This window comes from Salvia splendens, chromosome 13, assembly GCF_004379255.2.
Source record: "Salvia splendens isolate huo1 chromosome 13, SspV2, whole genome shotgun sequence".
In the NCBI taxonomy this organism is placed as follows: Eukaryota; Viridiplantae; Streptophyta; class Magnoliopsida; order Lamiales; family Lamiaceae; genus Salvia; species Salvia splendens.
The window spans coordinates 4,196,561-4,219,045 of NC_056044.1; the positions used below are offsets into that span (position 1 = coordinate 4,196,561).

The following is a 22,485-nucleotide window of genomic DNA, read 5'->3' on the forward strand; positions in this document are numbered from 1 at the left end:
TTTAAAAAAAAATTGCAACCGGAAGCTCAACCGCAAGTAGTCCGCCTCGAAGTGGAGTGCATCCGTCTATACAAGAACGATTATCTATTTGTGCAAGGACACGCGACTCTAGCGCCCACACCAACTCCAAGAGGATCTAATTGAGCACATTTGGGCAAACTTTGGGGGATGAAATTATTAAATTGTGTACTTTTATTTTTTAGGAAATTATTAAATTATGTTTTTTTTTTACTTATTTTATGTTGTAAGTTTATTTATGTAATGAAGTGTGTTTGTTTTAATTGAATTGAGTTGGAAATAAAAATAAAAAATGAAATTGAATGAATAGTAATTTAAGGAACGGTTAAGGAACAGATAAGAAACGGAGGGTTGCAGGTTCCGTTCCTTAGTTAAGGAATGGAGTAAAAAAGTATACTGGGGCCCGCAAATAGTAGTTTAAGGAACGGTTAAGGTACGGTATAGGAACAGATGGATGGCCTAAATGAACACATGATCAAGTTCTGTCATCAGATTCTGGAACCACAAAAAATGCTCATTGATTTCTTCAAAAAGTATTAGCATCCTCCATTTCCAATATACAAAAATGGAAAAAGAAAAAAATGAATTAATTATGGGAGGGAGGATGCGTCCTAGGCGGCAAATAATCGAGGTTGAAACCTGCAGCTTCTTCATCTTCTCCTCTTTTCATTTGATGAACCCTAAAACTCCTCTTACAAATTGACTCTTTTTCAACATGATTCTCTCTCTCTCTCTATCTCCCACAACATCATTTCCCTGCACACAATATATATCAGAATTTTCATCATTCACTTTCTTTCATTCATTCATCACAGAGAGAGAGAGAGAGGAAGAGGTAATTAACTACCTTGACAAAGTCCTTAGCAAGATGATTGTAAGGCACATGGATAACTCTAGCATTGCATGAATGCAGACAAAGAAATAGAACAATTAGAGCAGTATTAATATTATTGATCGACATTTTGATGCAACACAAAAATCACATTCATATATATGTATATATATGCTATAAAACAACAATTTTGGTAATGTGAAAGGGAGCACTAAAAGGTTGAGATTTGGTCCAAGAAAGAAAAGGGAGGGAAAGTTTTAAATTTGGGACTTCAAAGTGATGGAGAAAGATCGGCAGAAACCACTATCTTTTGGGTTAAATAGATGATGAAGTGATGAAAGAGTCCAAAATAGAGATTTTTTAAATTAATGGAAAAAAGTGTAAATCGAAGAACATGAGCAACATGAAAATAAGAGCCTGTCGAATTTGTTTAGCATCGAGGAATTAAGTTACCCTTATTTCACTTGTCTTTGTGTGTGTAGTTTTGTGGCAAATTGTGTTGTGCTTCCTGATTTCTAGTTCTTGCTTTTCCCCCACCATGTTGCATCTAACAAGATTTCCATTATTTACAGTTATCATTAATTTTTCGATGTAAAAAGTGAGAACCACTTTGGGATTGTGAAACTTGATTCATTTTCTAATTTTAGTGAATCATATCACATAAGATACATTGCTTTATTAATTGTTACAGGGGAGATTTTTTGTGTTTAGAAATAATTGCTTTTGTGTTTAGTAGTATACATTAATTCTCTATGAAGCACTCTGTCTTTTTCATGTTATCTACCTTTTTAATGATATATTGGTGCAATGAAATATGATATTGATTTGATGAATATAGATATAGTACTACTACAAGAGAAGGAATGTATGATGAATTAAATAAAACAAGTCAAATGTGTGTTTATGCTTTTGATGCAAGTGATGGAAGGGTATGCTGATTTCGATGTATTTGACCCAAATCCATGTATTCCCAACATTTAAGATAATTAGCTACCCCTATTTTGATTTATGTGTATGTGTTTTATTTGTTTATCTCCATGCAATTAGTTGTATCTCGATGTTTAAGGTTTACTAGTATTTTTTTGTTATGGCCGATGAAAAGTACAAAATTCATTCATATATAACATTTAAAACAAAAGACATTTTATTGAGATTGGTGTATGACCAAAATGCATGCATCGATCGACTAGTGCAAATGTTAAGATACATTTTTCTTCTTGTTAGCAAAGAGGAAGAACACTTCACCGATAGATAGTACTACTAAATTAGACCATGATTTACGTGATTGAAGTGAAATGAATGTTGTGAAAAATCAATTACAAATGTTTATCATGAAATATAAATTTTAATATGAAAAATAACCCAACACAACATTGGTTTAGTTATAGCCACACACAAGTTCGGAGTTGGAAAAAAAGCAATAAATTGAAATTAAGTGGAGACAACCTCATTTCTTAGATCTTCATAATGTCATTAATTAATAGATATAACGACCGGTAATTAATGGTCGAGCTGACACGTGTGAGTGTTTTGTCTAAATAAAGTGGACACGTGGACATAGTCCCAGTTAGGCTGCCGAAAAACTTGGTTGATTATTTGTTAATTTGATATGGTGGTCCAATTAAATTTAATCAAAAAGGATAAGAATAGAAAAGGTGGTTTAGGAACATTTTTTTGGTACTGCAAAATGTTTGGTTCTTTTCACATGGATTCTATGACCATGCACATGCATTGATCGACAAATTTTTTGCATTGATTTAATTAGAAATACTCCTATATATAACGACAAACTAGCCACCCACAATCAAAATGGTAATTTAGTATAAATTTGAATGAAAGAGCCAAAAACATGTTGATTATTAGGGATTTGAGTTACTACTATATTCAAAATTGAAAATTAGGTTTATACACTTTCATGAACTTTTGAATTTATATATTCATATTTGTATCCAAAACTAAAAGATCTATTAAGGTATTACTACAAGATAACTAGATCTTGACACTACTATAATATTATAATTTATATTAAAAAATTATTCCTTGGATATAATACATAAATTGATATTGTATAAGTGAGACAAGAGTGGCTATGGGATTTGCGACAATCTCTTCTTCGAAACTCGGCTGTCTTCTTAAAGTCGAGCAAGCTTGGTATCTGTATTCAACTTTGTCCCAACGCCATTACCACATTTTGGGAGGTTTTTGCTTTTGTTTGAGTAGTGTAACTTAAAATTTAATTGCCTAAAATTTAAAGTGAATGGTGTGTTTAAATAATGAAATGGCTTATAGCAAGTGATATGGAAGTAGAATTGGAATTTGAAGTATTTAATTTTGATGAAAAAAAGTTGGATTTTAATTGACTTCTCTTAGCAATGTGATTGAGAATCTAAGATTGCTATATTTTGGGTAGATTACAATTTATATTCCAAATAATTTTATTCATATTGAAAAAAGTTAGATTTTAAATGACCCAAAACTTTCAGCTAGCCACGAATCTTGAATCTTGAATATGTATAATTTGGCATATGTTTAAAATTGAGTTTTTATTAGGTTAGTAGAGGTTGTTGGTTTTAACATGTAATGAAACATAGTTAATCTTCTCTAGCAAAGTCAAGATAATCTGAACTAACCATTGTTCAATCAAGATGAATATAAGTAAACCTTAAAGTGCTAAACCAAGTTGTATATATGTGAAAAATAATATAGTATCCTTGAAAAAAGGCTAAAGCTAGTGACACAACAAATGCACTTTGAGCAGTTATTGAAACCCATCAAGGCATCCATGCTTCTACAGTCAAGCAAGCAACTAACCAAAAATATTAAGCTCCTACGTGACATTCCCTTCAATGTCCAATAATTTGAACATGCAGGCCAACTGATTCGGATATCCGAATGAAGCAACACATCAGGTGTTTATGTTATCTTTAAAAGATATCAGGATCCCATTCAAAAAGTATCCCAACGCGATCCCAATCAAGCCAGCAGTGATGACAAATATGGTGGGGACACCGGCGGTACTGCTTTGACCTTGACGTCTCACGAGCTCCTGCGTGACATAAGCAAATGAACTACTAATCCGATGTGAAGTATAATAGGAAAACTTAATCATCCCAATCCGGATCCTAGGAAAATCATGAAAAATAGCTTACAGTTCTGCTAAATCTCGATTAGAGTGTAATGCCATGCTGAACTTGAAACTTGACGAATAAAAATATGACAAATAGATGATGAAGCACAACTTAGTTGGTAAATGTTTTCCCTTTAGGCTTTAACAAATAGACTGGAGCTTCAAGTCATATCGGGTTTGTGTGTGTAAATCTAAAAAAATAATGACAAATACAAAGATGATTTTAAGCTCACTTTCCTCAAATCCTACCTTTTACTTAAAGAAACACTGTTTGGCTATACATCAGGCATCTACAGCAACTATATGTAAGCCAATTTTATACTTCTGCAAAGCATACAACTGAAAGAAGCTAGATTTCATTCAATCCATTTTCAGCCAACAAAAATTTCATCTCCTCGTATAAAATGTGAGAGTTGAGGGTTCAAACATTCCGTGATTCTCAGGATCAGATACGATCCCACATCGGTTTCACACGAAAGTGTGGAATAGCATATAATAGGGAGTCAACCCTTTACCTTTGACCATGGTTTTGGGTTAAGTTAGGGCTTCCTATCTTATATGCTTATCAATTTGGGCATATAAGATAGGAAGCCCTAACTTAACCCAAAACCATGGTCAAAGGTAAAGGGTTGACTCCCTATTATATGCTATTCCACACTTTCGTGTGAAACCGATGTGGGATCGTATCAATCCATCCCTCTTTTAAACCGGACGTCCACGGACGGCACACGCCACGGGCCCACCATCCGCTTTACGGCCCTTTTTCCTTTCGGGCCCACGTTTTTTTCGGTGGCACCCCTTGGTCACACCTACGGGTAGCCCCTTTCCGTAGGACATCCGGATCCACGTTCACCGCACCAAATTGATAAGCATATAAGATAGGAAGCCCTAACTTAACCCAAAACCATGGTCAAAGGTAAAGGGTTGACTCCCTATTATATGCTATTCCACACTTTCGTGTGAAACCGATGTGGGATCGTATCAGGATCAGATAGATATTTCTGTTAATTTGATTAGATTAATGGCAGAAACTTCTTGATGATATTGGTAAGTAAAGTAAATAGTGCTTGCCATTCTCCATCAGTAGATTATTGGTTCTAACATTCAGGTTTGCCAAATCAAACTCATGTGATCAAAAGTGTAAGTCAAGTTTATTTAAAAATAATTAACTTCAGCAGAGATCATTTGGATCGCGGTGACCTAATAATGCACAAGTCCAGATTGCCACAGTTTAATGATTTAAACATGCTTCTGCATTTTCATGGCGTTCATCCCCAGTAGACCGAAGTACATAAACAAATCATACTATGTCTTTCATAGTTGACCTACAAAAAAAACTCTTAGAAATCAGACATTAATGCTTACCAGTTCTTGTCGAAGACTGTTATTTTGCTGAATAGCAGATTGTTTTTCTTCTCTCATCTTTGAAATAAGGGCATTGACCTACAAACAAGCCAAAGACCAATAATCAGCAAACCGAATATCCTTATGACTCTACTATTGCCTTTTGGTAGGGAAAGATATCTTCTAAATGAAACTCAGCAAATTCCTTAATTGCTATTAACAGGAAGATGACAGGTAAACAGAATGTCCAACTAGACAAGAACCAGGAACCACAAATTTACATAATTAGTGACAAGAAATTTAGGGAAACAGAAAATGAATAATATAACCTCTGATGTGATTCCATTTGCTTCAGGGAGTCCTTTTGACATCTGCAAAGTCATAAAGAGGATGAGAGATTACTGAATCGTTAATCTTAAATATCTTCTTGGATAGAATGCCACATCATCCAAAGTTACCTTGTTCAAATCAGAAGCCTGATTTACAGTCCCATTCTCTGACACTGATGCCTTAGGCGAGGAGCCCTCCTCCGAGCCCTCTCGAACAGGTGAAGGGGGTTGAGGGGGTGGAACATAGGCTACTCTCAATTTATATTCTTCTACTTGGTTCCTGGAGTCTTTGTTGAACTAAATACAGATCACATAAATATGATTACAATCTTTGTTTTGCAACATATACTGCATGCTGCAGCAAGAATCATAAAATTACCATTTCTGGAGTAATATCCTTTGAAGCTATCGAAGAGTTCACAACAGCACTCTGAAGGAGAAACTTATCCCTACATTGCATATCCGGTGGAGCCTCCTTTTGGGCTTGCATGGTAACTGAATGAATGACCAAAGAATTCCAGACTCACTATTATGTAGGATGCAATAACAAAATATCCTCTTAAAATATTTCCCCAATTAAAAAGTAACTAAATTTGCATAAGCCTTATTTGTAACATAAATCTATTCGTAGGCGCATGCACAAACATTTGGCGAGGGAGAGTGGTGGGATGGAACAGGAGACCTATAACATCACAACTAGAGTTTGGCATCACGACTCCAGTGTTTGGCCTCACACAGTACTTTTTCGGATTCGTCGTCTTCACCTGAATATAGAAGCAGAAACCACGTGAATGCTATTAACATGAACATGTCTAATAATAGTGCTTTCTCCAGAATTCACAAAACGAATAAATCATGAAGTGAAACGAAATCCTAAAACCAAATGAAGGCTATTAACGACACAAAACAGCTACCTTGAATGCAACATGATTCTCAGACTTGTTCGTCAATTGCATCGAACATGAGATCTGCTTCTTCAATTCGACTATCACACACCACAAAATGCAAAGTACGTATATTAACCCAAAAACATCATAACAAGGAAATTAAAGCAGAGTCGTCACTATTTTGCCTAATCCACGGAACCTTCTAGAACTCAATTGAACGAAAAAAACTTCCAACACAGTAAGACAGACCTAAATTCGACACAGAAATGCAAGAGGCATCTCACTTACATGGGAATTGAAGCTCAAGGGGTTCAATTTGAAGGAGCTCGCTGTCACTCATCTCTTAGCTGATCGCTGCTGTCCGCCGCCGGATAATTGATGGTGTTAAAGATTCCGGCTGGCAGCGGCGAGATTGAATCCAATCACCGTTTCACGGCGATTTTAATTAAGAGATGTGAGGTAGGAGAGAGATCTTAGGTTTTGGAAAGTTAGAAATTTTGTGCTGGATTTCTTCCAGTTAGGGGGAGAGAGAGAAAGAGAGAGAGGAGAGAGAAACATAAAATTACGCAAACGTGGAAAGTGCAGACAGTATTAAAAATGATTAATTTAAGGTTAATTCCACTTTGGCCCTTCAGTTATAAAAGGGTATATATATTGGCCCTACAATCTAGAAAGAGGGAATATGGAAATGAATAAACTACAAAAGGATGAAAGTAAAGTGCATTCTTATGGGTGTATCAAGAAAAATATTTTTTAAAATAATTATAAAAATTATCAAATTAACAAGGTTAGCCCAAATCCAAAAGTTTGGAGTTGGAGGCAAAAATTGTAGTAGCACATAAAATAACAATGCGAATGATCATTTGTTATTAAATAGTCCGACAATTAGATAAGAGTAGTTCAAATTCAATCTATGTTAGCGCAATTAATTAACATCTTAATTATATACAAATATCACACAGTGAAATGCTCTTTGTATATGATTGGCTGATTCCTTTCACCAAAAAGGTGAATATAAAGGCAAAACAATATGCCACCATTATCACTCAACTCCAATTATTTATCCATAATTACGCACCTAATGGAATTGATTCTATTTATATAAATAATTAGATAATAATTTTTTAGATGGAAAAATGTATTTCAGTTTCTAAAAGTATGTAACTATCACTTTAAAAATTTACATTCACATATACCTTGCGAATTATGATGATCCCCTTTTTTATTTATTTGAAGTGGTCAATAAGAATAATGTCACCCGGTGAAATATCTTTTTAATGAATGTTTTTGGAGAAAAATGCTACTCCCTTTTTAAAAATTTTCTTGGTAAATAGCCTGTTTTGGTAAAAAAAAAATGTTATACCATTTGACTTGGTCTTACTACTTTATTCAATAATTTTCACATACTTACAATACTGTGATGATTTGATTTGATTCGATTTTTAAAAAATGTAAGTGGAGCATACTTATATATTTAACCCTTTTTTTAGTTTTTACTGTGATAATACTATAGCATTAATTTAGGGATGTAGATTTGCAGTTTATAAATGAAATTAATCGATTTCGCAATTTATATCAAGTAAATTGGAGGAATGGCCGGGATTCAAATTATAGACCTTTCTGTTATAGACAGAGCTTCCCCTATTTAAATTTTATGAAAGTTTTATTTATTATAGTTATATAACTGTAAAAAATATAACGACTTTGCGCATTATTTATAGTAGTATTCTCACCAAATACAATATTGTTTTGAGGACAACTTAATTCTATATACTATTATATACGCAGTTAATTTTTTCTACTAAGAAAGTGATTTTACGGATGAGAATACATATTTATTTAATGATTAGTCAATATAATCTTAGTATATGCATTAAAAAATATCAGTCTTTGAAGGGAACATTTTGAATATGATTACTTACATATAATGTAAAATAAAACTACTGAAACACTAAATTAAACAAGCGATGCCGTGTCAATTGATTTGGCGGCCGACTTGTTGTAGTACTTTCCAAGAAATTTAGGGCACTATTAATAAAAGTATAGCTACTTATTTGGACTAATAATGTGCCTAATGTGTATGCTATCATCATAAACTTTTTTTCTTTTTATCTTTGGTATATGATAATGATAAATCTTCAAATTCTAGCCAAAAGATTTATGGGCCACTTTTTGACCTGACTTTAGAGGTGCCAATTAATGGTACTACTACCTCCATTTTCATTTTATAATAGTGGAAGCATTTCTTCCGGCATAAATATTAATAAAAAAAATGTACGGAGTATAATGTATTAAATAAAAAAATACTAATAAAGTAGGAGAGAGAAAAAAGTAAGAGATAAAGAAAAGTAGTAAATGAGAAGAAATGTATTGACTTTTACTAAAAAAGGAAATGACTTTTACTAAAAAAGGAAATGACTTCACTACCATGGAACGTATCAAAATGATAAAATGACTCTACTACTATAGAACGGAAGGAGCACTAAATCTGATCATTATATTACACTGCTAATTTCTAACTTTCTTTCTCCCTATTACAGATCTATTTGCATAAAAAATTAGATATGGCCCACACAATTTCTAAGCATATTTTCAATTCAATGCTACAATAATAAATATAAGCCCATTCTCCCACGTCCAACGTATTTACCTCATATTTACTAAATTTTTTCTGAATTTTGCTTGTTGCAAATTTCAGTTTTTTGAAAAATATAATGGAAATTTTTTGGACTATGAATTTTCATTTAAGATAATTTTGTACTTTTTCATTTCTTTGGAACTAAAATGTCCTCATCAACTCATGTACACTATGAAAAATAACGGCTAAGAATATTTCTTAATACAATTAAGAACACAAATTTATGTTTGTAACTATACTATCAATGCTTTAAAAAATATCTCCATTCTTAATGTCTAACTAAAATTAGGAGATACAAATGGAGGTGCCCTAAAAAAATAAAGAGTGCGTAGGATAAATTGTTCTCAGCGGATGAACATTTTTTTTCATCCTAAATTGGGAGTAATTGTATTTCAAAAGTTTTCAATTAAAATAATTGCATTTCCATTTTTGTGTCCTTAAAATAGATACTCCCTCTGTCCCAAGAAAGAATTGAGTCACTTCATTTTTTTGCACTCGTTTTGAAAAAATCGTACTCCCTCCATCCGGTATTAGGAGTGCCGGTTGAGTTGGGTGTGGGTTTTAAGAAATGTTTGAGTGTGTAATAATTCGAGTGTGTAATAATGGAATGTGGGACCCATTTGCATTATTAATTGCTTTATTCTTTGGATGTGTTTTTGTTTGTGCTTTTTAGTGTTTTATTTTATAATATTTTTATTTCATTTTTTATGGAAATGTCTAACCGGGACTCCTAATGCCGGACGGATGAAAATGATCAACCAGGACTCCTAATGCCGGACGGAGGGAGTAATAAATAGTGGATAAATAGTAAAGTAAAATCGAGAATAATGCAGATAAGAGTCTTCTCTACATTATTTTCGGTTTTACTTTACTAAGTATTTATCAACTCTAACTATTTATTACGATTTTTTCAAAACTGAGTGTAAAAAATTAAGTAACTTAACTTTCTTGAAACAGAGGGAGTACTATATTATATACATTGACTTGTACTTAAATAATTACAATTCCTTAATAATTGTACCGGAAAGAGGTGTCTCAATTCTCAACTATGAAGGGACAAGTGAATATTCTTTAAGTAGTTTTTAATTTGGAACCATCTTTTAAAGAACTGATTTCAAGTAAGTGATGTGTAGCATATAGATTGACAATTTGAATAGTATTACTTAAGACACTCCTCAATACTATGCATTAACGAGATAAAAAAAACAATCAAACTAGAGCTCTAAAGATATCAATCTACTCATAAGCTATTAAAGAAAGAAAATCCAAATTAATGTATAATGATTTATACATGATGGATTTGTATAGGGGAAATAAGTTGCAAGGACTGAATGAGTTCAAAATCAGGCAGATTTAATGGTGGGAGTGAGAATTGGCTGTAAGTTGAGCTCCCTCTTCTCATTTCCTGCATGCTGAGTAGCGCCGCCACCGAGTTACGGAAAATAGCTTTCGCAGCCTCCTCCTCATGGAATATTCCGGTGGCCGTGGACGGTGGCAACACCGTTTCTATGGTGGTTTCACAGTCTTTGACAAGCTTTGAAATTAGATCGGTGGTGAAGAATGGTTGTTCCCAAACTCTCTCTATAAAGTGAACTCGTAAAACTCCACATGTTCTCTTTTCATATTTCTTCAAGATCTTACCTAACCCTATTATTATTAACACACAACAATAAGTAAGATTTAATTTACTTTCCGCTGGAATCTGACGACGAACTCACGGGCCACATTGTCAGAATCTGACAATGTGACTCAACATTCCTTTGCCAATTCTGACAACGTGACTCAACATTCCTTCACGGTCTCAGTAAGACCAGATATAAATCAAACCTTTTCAAACGAAAACCTAAATTTATGATTGAACAAAAAATGAAATAAAAAAGAATGGAGAAAAATTACCGGAATAGTTTATGTTGCTATAATTGATTAAAAGGACCATTTCCCCATGGAAATTGACAATTTGTTTTCTAATATTAGTCATCTCCTCTTTATATTCCATGTGTGAAGGTTGAGGTCCCCATTTATGTATCACTTGGGAAATTCTCTCGTAATTCCTGCACCAAATCATCACTAAAATTAATTCTTGTATTAATTTTATGACAAACATGAAAAGTTGTTGTTGCAAATACATTAAAAAAACAAAAATATGGGAAAACCTTATGCCGAATGATGAAGTCCTCTTCTTGCTCTATGAAAAAAGCATTAAATTTGTCGATCTCATGATCAAGAAGGTTCATAAATTGAGCATCATACTCCAATGCTCCTTTGGATGTTATCAAATTCACCATTTTTTCAATTCTTTATATGACAAAAACTTGTCACGCCACTCTCCCAAACTTTGATCCATTTGTTGCTTCAATCTCTTACCAAACTTCATCTATATATGCTGCAAAAATAATTTTTATTTTTCCCCAAGAGCAAGAAGTAAAAAAATGATGTAACAAGTGTGTGTGTGAAAATTGTAATGAAGGGCAAGAGGGGGTTTAGGGGATTTTTATTTGTGAAAAAAGAGAGGATATTAAATGGCATATGCTTGGCGTGATGAAAATTGGTAAGTGAGGCTTGAAGCAATAGAATTCTCAGCATATTCTGTTGAATAATTTTGGGCCAATTTTATTTTCCAGATTTAGGGGCGCATATCCTAATATGACATAGAAATTTTGATGCCTATTTAATGCAACTTCTACTATTGATATCAGCTTATCAACCGCGACATTAAAATGGGATCTTGACATATTGTATCCATCGGAAAATATGCTAAGAATTCGGTGCCCATCCACATGTAAATTCAACTATAATTAACTAGGGGCGGGTAGGTACGGTATACCTTACCGAAACCACCATACCGTATACATTACCGTAAATTCGGTATGCTATTTTCGGTATGGAGAATTTTCATACCGGTATCGTACCTCATTTTTGGTATGCCGTACCAAAGTTCGATATATCATACTTTTGTGGTATACCTTACTTTCAATATCAATGAAAATTGAATATTTGAGTTTTCAGAATACTATTTATATTTTAAAGTAATTTAAATAATATACGGGGTATTAAATACTAGTATATTTTATTCATATTATATTATATTTCACAATAAATTTTATAATTTAAAAATATATAAAATGCTTTATATGTTATTATATTCATATTTTACGGTATATACCTTAAATTACGGTATATACCAAATTTCGGTATGCCGCGGTATATAAAAATTCATACCTTTACCTTACCGAAATATTTCGGTAAGGTATCATACCGTACCAAAAATTCGGTATTTTCGGTATTTTTTCGGTACGATAAGGCCGATATTTCGACATTTCGGTATTTTTCCCCAGCCCTATAATTTACACTTAATTTATTAATCATGATTTAAATTAACTATGATGAATTCACACTATAGAAGTTGCTAGAATAGGACTATAGGAGTATATTCGTTTGTTATACACTCAATTCAATAAAAATCCTTGTGTAACATATTACAAAATCTCTGTTTTAATTTCTCCCCTTTCCACTCTCAAGTGGTAACGTGAACAAAAAAACAAATTACACAAGATGGTGATTTCCTCAAAAGAAGCACCTGAAAAATTGATACTCACAAAATCTGATACCACAAATAAAGTAAAAAGAATATTGAGCAAAAGTTGATATTCCTCTCTACTATAGATTGAGAAGAGCTCTTGAGTGCAATAAATCTCAATATTTGTTTTCGGTCGACACAATTAAAATGAAATAAATAAATCTCAATATTTGTTTTCACTCGACACTAATAAAATGAAATAATATGTATTTCGTAGATTTATTAAAAGATGATTACAAACAAAATCAAACATGAGCAATTTACCTCAACAAGACCAATTCACCATGCAGATTTCAGCAATCTTCCAACAACAGTATCTCTTGACATTCCACCCCAAAGTCGATAGCCATTTTCACAGGGAGATGGTATGATTCCCAATCTTGTAACGTTCACGCGTGTCAACCCCAATCCCCATACAAGACTTGTAGTGAAATGCCAATACTCATTATGCTCTTCTTCTTCGAGCACAGCTGCAAAGGCCTCTTACGGAGGGGGAGCAACTCGAGAGTTAGGTGAATATATGGAAGAGCTGGATTTAGATGCATACATCATCTCCAAGTGCACATCAATGTGGCGTGCTCAAACCGATTGTTTCCTACACCATGATCGCAAGACATTCTCGATGTTTGTGAGACAACCGGTGCAGAGCCAGCACGGGCACGTGCTTGGGCACCAGCAGGAGTTGTTCACTAGGCCAATCTGATGATGCTGCAATATCAATAACAAGCAAGGTGCATTCTCAAGCCTGATAATCATGAATCAGAAAATTTGTCGCAAAACGGATCATTAGGTCAATATGAAATGGCATATACATATAATTCCTGAATACATTGAATTTCATGAACAAGATACAAATCCTGGTGATGGAGATGACCTTTTTCTATGTCTTAAATCATTTTCTGAAATGAGTTTGTTTCCATTATTGTCAGCTTCAGATTTCAGCTTCTTTCTACTTTCTTATCTTCTGAGATCCAATTTTCCAAAGGCATGAACTTCAATTAATGCAAAGAAGAGTTCACAAAATCTAGAATAATGCCAGAGTAACCATATGAACGAGTACAAACTTAGCTTCTTTTTCCCTTTCTTGATCAAGTTTCTGATGATTTTGTAAGCATTACTAGAAGTAGGGGTGTAAGATGCACAAAGACTAATGGCATGTGGATGCTCGTAAAATTACCTTGGAATGGTATAATCCCTCTTGCATATACTAGGTGCCTACCAAATGACCGATGCTGGGAATCAACTTTGGAAGCAATTTACTGGTAGTCTTGGCATCAATGCCATCATTGTCAAGGCATGTTAGTATAGTCTCGAGCATTGCATATGCATCAGCAAATGCCTGCATTAATTGAAAAAATCAAGAATATCTAATTATTTAATACGTTCATAAAAAAGATATCAAGGGCCAAGTAGCTTCATGATCATCACTCATAATTGCCAATAAAGATTAATTCTCAATTTAGAATTTCATGAGACCTTGATACACTGATGAATGCGAAAACAATTTCTGCCAACATTATTCGTCAAAAACAGAGGATCGTCGATGCAAAGTGGGTCGATGCTGCAACAAACAATGTATAGTTGGTAAAAATGAAAAATAGAGAGGGAATAAAGAAACAAATAAAAAATCTGAACTGAATGATAAACTAAATGAGAGAGACTCGTACTTGCATCCACGTTCTCTGTTCAAATAAACTCCACTTCCTTGTACTGAGATTCGCATTTGTCGTGGGTCAAAGACATTTCTACAAAAAAGGTCACACAATCCAAAATCATACATATGCAGATGATAAGAAAAGGAAATAAGATTAAGAGTTGAAAGGCATCTAAACCAGAACTGCAAAGTTGGGTTAGGCTTTCCAGCAAACCCAACCTGCCAGCAGAAGGAAAATGTAGGCTTGTTCAGGATCCGTCCAACCCATTTGGGCCACAGGCTGGGTGGGTTGGTCCATTTACCTTCTTTTCCCCTTCATAATTTTCAACTTTTTTTTAAAAGAATCACAAATCAAAACTTAAAGACCAGAACTTTCAGTCTCTTTCACTCTCAACCTCTATCCTTGTCAATATATTCTTGCCAGGTCTGTCAGCCATCGCACACACCACATCTCCCCCCACCCCACCCCACCCACCCTCCAATTGTCATTCATGGAACTGTCATCGCACATAGTACATCTCATATTTTGATCTTTCTTTCCTTTTCTTTGAGTGGGTTTCTCTGCCACTGCTACACCCAGCCTCTCTCTCTCTCTTTTAAAGTTGGGTGGCTTGGACGTAATTCACAGAAACACTCGTACATTTGTCCATTCAGCCAAGTTGCGACTTTGTAGTTTGATTGCAGTTTACTAAATGTTATGAGATGAAGAAAGTATTTCAAGTATGGCTAATATGTTCAGCTGCCTTGCATTTTGGACAAAGCTGGCCAACCCACCACGATCCAAGGTGGTTTGGATTCAGTTAAGGTTTAGGAGCCCAGCATGTTAGAAATAAAAATCTTCCTCCAAAATAAACAAAAAAAATAAAAACAGTTTTCCAAGAACATATTACTTACCCAAAAAAATATAGAAAATCCATCAAGAGGCTCCCATAATTCTACAAAAATATTGTTAAATGAAGATTATTAAAATCCATAGGTATACGGCATACTACTATTTCAGATAAACTAAGTATTAAAACAAATTAAAATGTTAGTTCCCAGAAAATTTAAATAGTGGCTTTGTGATATACATGCATGGAAATTTAAATCTATCTATCCTGACCTTCACTGATTTTATCAATTTTATCTATATCTTTGAAACTTGTCAATTTTATCCCATCATTTAGCATTGCATCTGAACCTTTTTAGTTTAAACCTATAATTCGATTCTCATCTTTCTAATTTGTATTGATCGTTTTTAAGCAATTGTTTCTAAAATACTTTCCTATTAAGCAATACCAAATTATGGATGTCATAATACCAACCCAGTGTCTTCAAATATACATCCACAGGTAGAGATGCGCCTGTCATAGTTTACGAAATGAAACTATGTGTAATTACTACAGTTAAGGATAAAACTATCTATGTAAGGAATTATTATTCATACTTGATTAATTGGTCGGCCATGATGATGCTCATGCTGCAAAAACCGCGTGATCAATAATATCTGTCAAATGCATAGGTACAAGAAAAGATCAGCAACTTCAAAAAAGTATGAAAAGTTTTTGTGAAGTAAAGAATAAAGGATAGATACTACAGAAGTAAGGTCATATGCAAGCCATGTTCAACTAGAAGCTTCAATGCAATGAAATAAAACAAACACAATAAAAATCTGGATACACGCAATAAAGCTTTAAAAGAAAATGAACAGGTACCATAGGTTGTAACACTAATAGTCTAAAAACAAAAAGAGTAGTATCATGAGTGGCCAAAAACAGAAGGGCAAAGTTGCACAAGGTTACATGCTAAAACATTTAGACATTCACACAACAGGAACCTACCAGGCAGTATGAGCTTAAACCACCTGAATAAGATTGATCCAGGCTACGATCAGCGAGGAACTGTTTTAGCACCAAAGCAAGAGGTGTTACAGCAGGAAACCGCTCTGTAAGATCTTTAACCTGTACAAAAGATATATTAAAACTAGGACTAAGAAATATGTAAACATGTCTAGTTGAAGCTAGTGCTAGACAAATTGGACCATTTTAAACATGATCCGGTTAGATTGCACTAAATTTCCTCATAATGCATCAAGTGTCTATTAAAATTACCAGTCCAGTTGTCTGAAGTCCAGTGTGTGTAGAAGACTTGAAACTAATGTCAAGACGAACAGATTTGAATTCATCATTACTGCCATTTCCTATCTTACTCCAATTAAGAGAGGCAGTAGACTCCGTGTTTTCTGCATCATTCTGAATAGCTTTGCCATTGTCAGAAGGTACCTGAACTGTTTCTTCCTTTGGGGGGGTTTGTACATTTGACGGAGTAGAGAAAAGATCAGAAGGAACTTCCACCACAAGCATGATGATAGGTATCTAAAAGTGACAAAAAATGAGATTGGACATGAAGGACATGTAAATAATTCAACAGAAGGAAATAAAAAGAAAAGGAAAAATCTTAAGAGACATTACAGCAGTGTTTTCCACAATCTTGAGAGAATCACTTTTGACCCACTCCTGGTTTGCAAGATACCTGGCAGCATGCTGCAAGTTGCAACCAGAAAAGTTAGCAATTGCAGAAGTTGTCATTTTATAACATTAGTTACCAAGGAAAACTGCATTTATATGTGGAAGATTATTACGGAGTAACATCTTTGGAAGGAATGGGTGCTAATTCGTTAATTCCTATCCGACATAAAAGATAGACAACTACAGATAGCACAATGCTAGCAATAAATAACATACAACAATCTGATACCCTAGCCCAACAAAAACGCACCCACCAACAAACTAGCCAACAGGAGGCCAAAAAAGGATAGGAGTATTATGCATCTACAAAACAAAAGGGCAAGTAAAATCTTATTTTGAATTAGTTTCTTCCAGTTAAATTTTTTTTTCCTCTCACATACAGTAATCAATGCTGAAGTATGCCAATCATGGTAAGTCGCTGAGGACCTTCCACCAAAAGAACCAGTATTTAAGATCCTTGTCAACATGCACCACTCTAGCAGCTAGATAATTTAAAATATTAAACTCATTGACCACTGTTGGTAAGATCAAAGTTGACTTGGATTTGCACATTTTGTATAAAGCTTTTGGACATACCGGAGTTATCACTCTTGAATTATGTGACTACTAAATTATTAAACAATTAAGTCTGTAAAAACAGGATTTTTTGTCATCCTGCCAACCTGAAGGCATGTTTCTTTGATGCCATTACGTCCCTCTAAAATTCCAGCTTCTTTGATAGGTTCCTGAAAATTTATCGAAAATGAGTCTGTTGCTAGATTTTTTCTTTTGGAAAAAAAAAATCAACATCTCTAAGCATATCTCACCAAGTTCCTCACAGGAGGCAGACCAACCACAAGGTCCACATCGCTAGATGGCAGAGATAAACCAGTTGCATTTGAGCCATAAACGCTTGTTCTGGAACGAGGCCATAAGACTTGAAGGGATCGTGCAACGCGCTTAACAGCCCAATTAATATAAGGCTTCCGGATGAAGTTCTCTGCAGAAACCTAAGTTCACAAACAATAGCATCAATTACTATTTAAGAAAAGTAACGGTCTAATACCAATCTCAGGGTGTAACCAGAATTGTCGCCCAGTGAAGGACCTATCATGCATTACATGTTATTGACATTGATTCAGCAATAAATACCTGCTTGCAGAAAGAGTTGATTTCATCATGCAGAATATCATGGACCAGAGGTAGAGAAGCCTTGTGAGGAGAATTGTTTTGCGATTCAGGAGGTTGCAGAGGAAATGTAACATCTGGCTGAGGAAACAAGATGAGTTAGAAAGTGAAAGATATTTATGAGTCCACAATGCCAGCAGAAATAAGTACATTGCCTACAATACAAACTTACGTGTTCTTGATCACGGGCTAACTGGGAAATTGCAATAAGTCGGTCTTGAAGCAATGTTCCTGCTAAAGGCTGCGTAATTTGACGGGATGGAAGGCCTTTGTTCCTCCAAGAAGGCCAAATTACTTCACTCCCTTCCATGGGCATAATAGTTTCCTCAAAATTGATTCCATCATGGAACCAACCTTTAACACCCCAGTGCCTTGGGCTTGAGCTACCAGATCTAACAGTAGGGAATCCCCTATGTTTTCTGGAGTCACCAACAGGGGAAGGTGGAGGTGGATGGGGAGCACGTGGTACACAGAGGACTACAGGAGAAGGGGGTCTCTTAATCCGAGGTTGATCCCGTCTGTTTTGAGGAACACAGGGACTTTTATGATCATAACTACGCTTAAACTCTGATCTTGATCTTTCCCTCGGCATACTAGGGATGATTATAGGTCTCAAAATGGGGTAGGGGAGTGAGTCCACAGTCGTTACATCTCCATCACCTGAAATATTGGAGACGGATCCAGATACACTCTCTTCTACACCAATATCTGTCATGGTTGAGGAAGAATGAAGAACCTTGCTGCTAATTTCACTTCCAGGCATAACGTAATTAAGAGGTCCTGGTCCCAAAGGATCAAATGGAGAGCAAAAGGAACCAGCAGATGGAGAGGTCAAGCCATTTGCACTGTAAGAGGAGGAGAAAGCAACCATATCATCAACATCCTTGTTCATATCTGCTTCTCTCCAAGCCCAAGAGCTATCATCCGAACAGAGAGAAGGGGGGCGAGAGAAACTGGTCCTTGGGTGATCAGAAGGGTTCCAATACATCACACCACCACCAAAGTACTGATTGTAATCCATCCCTCCAAGTCCAATTGCATGAGTCTCTAACTCTTCCTCAGACATCCAGTTCTTATCATGCTCGTCTGTCAGTTCCAGTGAATTTGGGACATCAGGTAATTCCATCATTTCACTAGAAACGGTCCTTTCATCCTCAGAAGTCGCTGCACCAGACTGCACACTGTGAGCTGCAATGCTTTGCCGAAATGAAGACTGCCGTCTTGAAATGAAATCAGAATCATAATTGCAAGTACTTGATGGGACTAGCCTATTAACGCCGCGCACCATGGGGGGGCAATCTAAACTCATTGGCAGAGGTCTGGGAATAATTCCATTATATGCCCCATCGGTAGGAGAATTTCTTAATTGTAAAGTTTGTACAAAAGAATGGTGGAAATGACTCCGTAGATTGTGATCAACATCAAGATGCAATCTATCAGCGGCACCAGGGTGATGTGCACTTGTTGAAGGATGGATTGGAGCTGTACTTGGCCACTCATAAGAAGTGTATGCAGGTGAATTTATGGCCCGAACTCTAAGGAGACCTAGACTTTCTTGCTCCGTACCCTGAGACATTTTCCCCTCTGGTTCACTACCTTTCATCTGTCTCCCTGAATCACACACTGCATAATTTACATGGTCAATCACATTTGAGGACATACTGTCATTACACTTGACCACAGCCTCAACAGTCGTAGCACCAGAATCCAGATTCCCATCCATGGAGCCAGGTTTAGTTATGGGCCTTGTGGCACCATCATTCACTACACCCACGTTTTGATTGTTACTCAAGCAGAGATGAGTATCAGTTTTAGTAGAATAACAACTCCCCACATGTTGCCCAAGGATATCTGTGCCTAAACTATTAGAAAGACTTGAGTTTGCATCAGGCCTGTCAATCTGAACACAGTATCATTAGAAGTAAGACCAAAAATTAAACTTCTAGAAGTCCAATCAGACGTTAAAGTTCCATCTTGAGAACTAACCCGGGTAGAGGTAACTTTAATGGATCTTGATTGACAATTATCAACCTCTGGACCATTGGAGCCACAGCTTTTACGCTTTTTTCTTTCTTTCCTACTCTTTCTGGAAGCATTTTGGACTTTTCCATTATTTATTCCTTTTACAGGTTCCTGGTGATGATCAACCAGTTAAAAACTATCCATCATCTATCAACTTATATAAAGAAGGAAAAACAATCACAACCATTGGATGCACTGTTAAGTGATTCTCATGTGCTGGATCCTTTTCTGGAACTTCACTGTCATACTTGTCCGACTGTCTAATATCTTCATGGCTGATACATAACTTCCCAGCTACTCTACCCTGAAATACATTGACATATTGTAGTGAGAATTTGCATTGTAATGGATGTCCTTGCTTAAACGGCATATTTCAATTGATTATCAGTAAATGTGTAACAAATACATACCTTAGCCGGCGTTATTGGTTTTGAATTATCTTGAGAAGGTCTTGGAACAGGATTCAACTTTTTATTGTGGTTCTTCCCTTTCTTCTTACGATTGTTGGAAACATGTTTCTCATTTACTTTCTTTGTTCGAGAATCCATATTTTCCTCTCCGAGTAACTCAATTTTTGTACAATCAAGTGAAATAACCATGAGTAACTCCCGCAATTTCCTAATTATGATGTCCGAAATACTATTTATACAGTCCAGGGAGCTGAAAAAAAGTTTCTCTTTCTGGTAACCATCAAACTGAGCTGCAGATAACAAAGTAGAAATAACCTGAAGAATGCACAAACTATTGAAAATTTGACACAGTGCAGAGAGATCCCCCGAATCTTCTGCAGGCTTGGCTTTAAATCTAACTTTTGAAAATATCCTCCTGCTTGTTGCAATATTTCGTTTACCCAATGAATCAGAATCACATCTCAGTAAGTGCTTATTGCTACCATCATATAACCACATTTTATCATCTGAGAAGCTAACTTTCCCCTTCACCATATCAGCTGTCTGAGGTTCACAATAGCGAGATATATCAGACATAAATTTAATGTGAAAAACGTGCTAAAACATTAATTGGAACTATCAGAACCTATCCATCAATTTGCTCGGAAATGCAGATAAAGCTTTCAAGAATAGATAGTAAACAATCCGGTAAACCATTCTTAATTTCCTAAAGAACAATATGCTGCTTCCAGTTTCGATTTCAGCACACAAATATAAGCAAATTGCGCATAATATAAACAACACAGAAATTTAAAACAGTGAACTTGTGTAAACCGAAGCGCATAACAAAGTACCATTGAGCGTGCAGCTTTCCCCAAGTATGTAGAGTACACCTTCTTCTTCACAGAATCATCCAACTTCTCCCACCAATCGACACATCCTTTCTTCCGCCAGAACACATTCGCTGCAACACCAGCAGCAATCAACCTCTCCTTCAACTTCGCCCCTCTTTTCTTCCCACTATTACTATTCAACCATGCCAACCTCAACGACACCTCCATCCTATTCACAACAAACTCCTCCAAACTATAATACCCCTTTGCCTTGAGCCATGCGAGCTCTAACCAATCAGCCGCCATCTCACCCTCCTCTCCCCCCCTCAGAAACTCCCCGTGCGTAATCTCATCCATAACATCCACAAATCTACTCACATCCTCCACCAAAACCTCACTCAAACACACCGCATCGAGACGGCCAAATCCGCCCCCTTCCCCACCCTTCTCGCCCTCCCTCGAGCTGAACAGCTCTAGCGAGCCGTGAATCTCGCGCTCCGCGCCGTTGGAGTCAGAGGATCGCAACAGCAAACCCTCGGATTTCCGGTAACACAGCGTGGGGAGGGAAGAACCGTCATTTTGCGGGAGGTCGGGGAGGATGATGAATCGGCCGCAGCCGCTGGAGTGGAGCTTCTCCTCCATCTGGATGAGGATCGCAACGAAGTTCACGTCGAGAATTGTTAGGTGCGCGCGGCGCTGGTGCACCGACAGCGAAGAGAACCATCGGAGTACGGTTGATCGGATGCTAGGATTCGAATTGGGGCTGCCTCCAGCGTTTTTGGAGTGGTAGAGAGAGATGTGAGCGGTGAGAGAGTCCAGAAGCTTCTCTCGCGAACTCATCGGAATATTCGGCGGCGGGAATTTCTCCGGTGCGGAGGGTGTTGTTGGCCGAATGAAGCGGCGATCATAAATTACTACGGTGGAAATTGGAAACCGAATAAATTGGGGATTTGAATTAATGAAAAAATATAAAATATTTTCTAAATTTTCATTTTAGGTAATCTTCACTCAACGGTGTTATACAAATATTCATATTCTAATTTTGAAAGTTGTAAAGCTATCATAATTGATTGTTTTATTTTATTTAATTCATACTCCAATAAAACAACGCAGAGAAGGAAATTTCGCTGCGAATTTTTATCGCATTATGCATATTCTTTT

The 22,485-nt window shown here is 35.9% G+C and overlaps 2 protein-coding genes, 1 long non-coding RNA gene and 1 pseudogene across 7 annotated transcripts; all 4 read right to left on the reverse strand.

Moving 5' to 3' along the window:
- Positions 1–539: 539 nt before the first annotated feature.
- Positions 540–1,225, reverse strand: LOC121761886. The gene is made up of 2 exons (XR_006042121.1): positions 866–1,225; positions 540–774 (listed from the first exon to the last, which is right to left on the reverse strand). It is a non-coding gene; the product is annotated as an uncharacterized LOC121761886 (long non-coding RNA).
- A 2,281-nt stretch (positions 1,226–3,506) lies between these two features.
- On the reverse strand, positions 3,507–7,113 carry LOC121760207 (vesicle-associated protein 1-1-like). Its single transcript, XM_042155854.1, has 8 exons — positions 6,826–7,113; positions 6,565–6,635; positions 6,333–6,414; positions 6,030–6,145; positions 5,780–5,947; positions 5,651–5,692; positions 5,343–5,420; positions 3,507–3,896 (listed from the first exon to the last, which is right to left on the reverse strand). Exons 1-8 carry the CDS (start codon positions 6,875–6,877, stop codon positions 3,756–3,758), a joined length of 750 nt encoding a protein of 249 aa, XP_042011788.1. The 5' UTR covers positions 6,878–7,113; the 3' UTR covers positions 3,507–3,755.
- Positions 7,114–10,356: 3,243 nt separating this feature from the next.
- LOC121761440 lies at positions 10,357–11,702 on the reverse strand (annotated as a pseudogene).
- A 1,103-nt stretch (positions 11,703–12,805) lies between these two features.
- On the reverse strand, positions 12,806–22,265 carry LOC121761911. Of its 5 annotated transcripts, none has more exons than XM_042157625.1 (17): positions 21,346–22,264; positions 20,513–21,055; positions 20,287–20,406; positions 20,067–20,213; positions 18,253–19,980; positions 18,045–18,161; positions 17,720–17,902; positions 17,576–17,638; positions 16,857–16,928; positions 16,497–16,760; positions 16,227–16,346; positions 15,833–15,892; positions 15,301–15,341; positions 14,420–14,497; positions 14,229–14,313; positions 13,930–14,091; positions 12,806–13,497 (listed from the first exon to the last, which is right to left on the reverse strand). In XM_042157625.1, exons 1-16 carry the CDS (start codon positions 22,162–22,164, stop codon positions 13,960–13,962), a joined length of 4,572 nt encoding a protein of 1,523 aa, XP_042013559.1. In that variant the 5' UTR covers positions 22,165–22,264; the 3' UTR covers positions 12,806–13,497; positions 13,930–13,959. The 5 variants fall into 5 exon arrangements, 2 of the variants coding, with proteins under 2 accessions (XP_042013559.1, XP_042013558.1); XM_042157624.1 differs by having other exon boundaries at positions 12,806–13,460; positions 21,346–22,263; XR_006042125.1 differs by lacking the exons at positions 12,806–13,497; positions 13,930–14,091 and adding an exon at positions 15,707–15,749 and having other exon boundaries at positions 14,291–14,313; positions 21,346–22,265.
- Between the last annotated feature and the right edge of the window lie 220 nt (positions 22,266–22,485).

What these genes read in the sequence shown, in the direction of transcription:
- LOC121760207 (XM_042155854.1), bottom strand. Translation starts at nt 6,877, where the DNA reads ATGAGTGACAGCGAGCTCCTTCAAATTGAACCCCTTGAGCTTCAATTC. An exon ending in CAAATGGAATCACATCAGAG is followed by an intron (nt 5,421 to 5,650) that starts GTTATATTATTC and finishes GCTTGTTTGTAG; the next exon opens with GTCAATGCCCTTATTTCAAA. An exon ending in ACAGTCTTCGACAAGAACTG is followed by an intron (nt 3,897 to 5,342) that starts GTAAGCATTAAT and finishes TATGTCACGCAG; the next exon opens with GAGCTCGTGAGACGTCAAGG.
- LOC121761911 (XM_042157625.1), bottom strand. Translation starts at nt 22,164, where the DNA reads ATGAGTTCGCGAGAGAAGCTTCTGGACTCTCTCACCGCTCACATCTCT. An exon ending in TCAACTCTTTCTGCAAGCAG is followed by an intron (nt 17,903 to 18,044) that starts GTATTTATTGCT and finishes TTGTGAACTTAG; the next exon opens with GTTTCTGCAGAGAACTTCAT. An exon ending in ATGGCCGACCAATTAATCAA is followed by an intron (nt 15,342 to 15,832) that starts GTATGAATAATA and finishes ATATTTTTGTAG; the next exon opens with AATTATGGGAGCCTCTTGAT.